Consider the following 3,703-nt stretch of genomic DNA (forward strand, 5'->3'; position numbering starts at 1 on the left):
GGTAACTAAAATACGTGTGTGTGTGTGTGTGTGTGTGTGTGTGTCTGTGTGTGTGTGTGTGTGTTGTGTAGGCGAAAGTGAATGTGGGAAAGGAAACAAGAAGAGACTGTGAGGTATCCCCTAAAACAGACTAAATTTCAAGATTCAGTGTTGGAAAATGTACATACTAGAATACCCTCAGAGGTTTCACTTTTGTGTAAACAAGACAAACTGAAGGGGTCTCACATCCAGAGGTGGGCAGTGGGACTGAGAATAGTTATACAAATAAATGCCAGGGCCAGAGTTATACTGTTTATTCGTCTTGCAAAGCACCCCCATCTCATGATTTTGACACTATTTTCCCTCAAAGACAGAGAAAAATTGAGCCAAATCCCTTTTTTATTAATCCATCTTCTTTCTTCAGCAAGAGAGAATGGCTGAACAGCTTCTTTAAGCTTTCTAGCCAAGAGAGACAGTTGGGATTAGAGTTTGTGGGGAATGAGATCATCCTACTATGCAGTGGAAGCTCTGTGTGGTCTCACATACCTTCACCACATGGACCCCACCCACCCAATAATCTTCTCTCTTCTCTGCTCCTTCCTACTGAAAGGGACAGACAGAGAGATGTAAAGGAAATCAAGTGAGGACACTTTAGAGACCCAGATGAATTAATCCTAACAAACACTTGGACTAATATGAGAACTCAGTATAAACTTGCAAGACTAATAGATCTCTCTTCTACCAATACAAATATTTAGCATATATTTAGAGGCTGAACAGGTCCAGGCAGATTAAGCAAAGCAGTCCACCTGAGGTCAGCAGCACCTTTTGATGGTGGGAACTTCCACACAATCAGCTTCTGCCACTCTTCGCCAAGATGATAGAGTATGTTCTGTTTCTGTATGGTGAGCTCCATGCTGAGAGATTTCAACATTTTTAAATCAAAGCATTTTCTGGATTTTAGTAACTTCAAGCATTTCTGTGCCTGGGAGTGAAATGGAATCATTATTAAACATTCTATCTGGATTCAGGGCAATTAGAATATCCTATATAATAAAAGCCTAACATGCACTGACCACCAGGGGCAAACGCTCTGACCAGTAGGTTAGCTTGCTGCTGAGGACCAGCTATTGGGACAGGGAGAGACGGGCCAGACACGTACTGGAGGCCTCCTGAGATCCCTCCCTGGCCCGGATTGTGCACTGGTGGGGTCCCTCGGACTGGCCTGTCCCTCTCACAATCCAGGACCCCTCGGGGGATGTCGGAGAGCTAGTTTCGGCCCCATCACCCCAGGCCAGGCTGAGGGACCCCACTGGTGCACGAATCCATGCACCGGGCCTCTGGTATTTATATAATGATAAGAAATACATGGAACGAACATGGGCTAAAAATTGGAATAGTATTAATTGTTCATGCTTTATTTTTATTATTTAAATATTTTTACTGATTTCAGAAAGGGAGAGGGAGAGATAGAAACATAAATAATAAGACAATCATTGATCCACTGCCTCCCGCACACCCCTCACTGGGGACCAAGCCCACAACCGGGCATGTGTCCCCGACTGAAATCAAACCTGGGACCCTTCAGTCCACAGGCCGACGCTCTAACCACTGAGTCAAACCAGCTAGGGCTGTTCATGCTTTAGAGCATCGGTTCTCAACCTGTGGGTCACGACCCCTTTGGGGGTTGAACGACCCTTCCACAGGGGTCGCCTAAGAACATCGGAAAACACATATAATTACATATTGTTTTTGTGATTAATCACTATGCTTTAATTATGTTCAATTTGTAACAATGAAATTGGGGGTCACCACAACCTGAGGAACTGTATTAAAGGGTCGCAGCATTAGGAAGGTTGAGAACCACTGCTTAGGAGAAAGTATTTGATACCTCTTCTAGACGCAAAGCAGCAGTGACATACTTCTTCTCTGCTAATGCACTATTATATTCTTCAATAGCTGTAGAAAACTGAAAAGAAAGTAGTTATTAGGTATTTTTATTTTATATACCCATTATTTTAAGTCTGGCTGCTTGTTTTTAAATTATGAAAAATACCATAGAGTCAAGAGATACACATTTAATGAGACCAAGAAAAAAAAATTACTTTCTCCCCACCAAAACACTAAAGTTCAATTTGAAGTTACTGACCTCTTGTAGCTGTTTAAGCAAACTTAGGACTACTGAGTCTTTTTCCAACTGTTGCTTCAAGTCTGTAAATTCAGCAGTTGATACGTGAAGATCCCGGCGGACCTAATTCACACATCAAAGACAAGTATATTTAAAGCTATACTATATCTAATAAATAAAGCAGCCATAGCTAATCAATAAGCCTTATTAGGTGAATATAACTCATGTTGAAATTTAAATGCTAATTAAGATTGGGATGTAGTAGGAAGAGACCTGAAGTGGTCCACTTAGTCCAAACCCTTATCCTCTTCAGGAATGACCATCCCCATGAACAGAGTTTCCTTGTGTCAACATCTATTCTTAGTTTACGCCGTGATCTCATCAGAGCTCACTCACCTAGATTACTAGAAAGGTATCCCCATTGCCAATTCATTCTACAGGAGGGCAGCTCTTAGAAAGAGTTTCTTTTGTTGAGTCAGAATCCACCTCCCATTCTGTCTCACCTTTTCAGGAACTTTGCAATATCAATTATTTTCTTTCCTTGTTATATCTTTCTCTCTCACTATTTCACCCCTCATTCATGAAATACCCTACTAATGCATGGCTCCTCCCATCAGACTTATGTGTTAAAATCTCTCCCATTTTTAAGAAAAAATTTCCTCCACTTCAGCAATCATGCTATTGCTTAGTAGCTACCTTATTTCTTTCCATCCTGTCACAAACAAGTTTCTTGCAAGAGTGACCCATATTCACTGTCCTTACTTTCTCACCTCTCATTCACTCTATAACACATTGATCTGGTTTCTACACCCACCATTCCCCCAAAACTATTCCAAAACAACTGGTGCCAATCAACTCCTTGGTGCTAAATCCAAAGCATGTGTCATCAATTTTAGCTACACATTTATAAGTACAGTTACTTTCCTTCCCTTCGTTCTGAGCCACCATTCCCTGATTTTCCTCCTTTTCTTTAGCCATTCCTTCTCATTTTCTTTTGGGAGCTTCATTCCCCCTCTGGCTACTTCATACATATTGATATTCCTTTCTCCCTAGCCTTCCTACTCTGAACAAGTGGTTCCCAAAATATAAACTTTTTTTTTCCTTATTTCTATCCAGGGTCATTTAGCAATAACTGGAAACATTTTGGCTTGTCACAACTGAAGAAGTTCTGGCATCTAGAGAGTAGAGATCAGGAATACTGCTAAACATCTTACAATGTACAGGATAGCTCCAACAACAAAGAATTATCCAGCCCCAAATATCAATAGTGCCTGTGTTGAGAAACACTATGCTATGTACTCTCTCTGGGCAACCTCATCCATTCCCATGACTTCATATTTCTAAGTGCTGTTATCTCAAGTCCACATCATTTTCCTAACCCTAACATGTACCTGGATGGGGTGATGTGCAAGCTGTTCATTAACACGTTAAGCCCCATGTCAGTCACCGGTGACTGACACTATACTTTCCAACCAGAAGACAAAATAGGCTGGGCACTTAACATGTTAAAATCCATTTCCCACTCTCCCACAGCAGCAACACATGACTACCCAACTAGACTAAATGTTCTAGTGTCCCTCACAGTTGGCTGTGACC

The 3,703-nt window shown here is 41.4% G+C and overlaps 1 protein-coding gene across 1 annotated transcript in view; it reads right to left on the reverse strand.

Annotated features, from left to right (window-relative positions):
* ZW10 (zw10 kinetochore protein) overlaps positions 1-3,703 on the reverse strand; it is a 37,862-nt gene that overhangs the window by 24,496 nt on the left and 9,663 nt on the right. Inside the window, exons 3-5 of the mRNA XM_015570326.1 lie at positions 2,129-2,230; positions 1,871-1,948; positions 789-964 (exon numbers count right to left, since the gene is read on the reverse strand). Of these exons, the coding sequence (XP_015425812.1) occupies positions 789-964; positions 1,871-1,948; positions 2,129-2,230 (356 nt within the window). The remainder of the gene's footprint in view (positions 1-788; positions 965-1,870; positions 1,949-2,128; positions 2,231-3,703) is intronic.

The sequence above is a fragment of the Myotis davidii genome, unplaced genomic scaffold (genome assembly GCF_000327345.1).
Source record: "Myotis davidii unplaced genomic scaffold, ASM32734v1 scaffold1025, whole genome shotgun sequence".
Lineage (NCBI taxonomy): Eukaryota > Metazoa > Chordata > Mammalia > Chiroptera > Vespertilionidae > Myotis > Myotis davidii.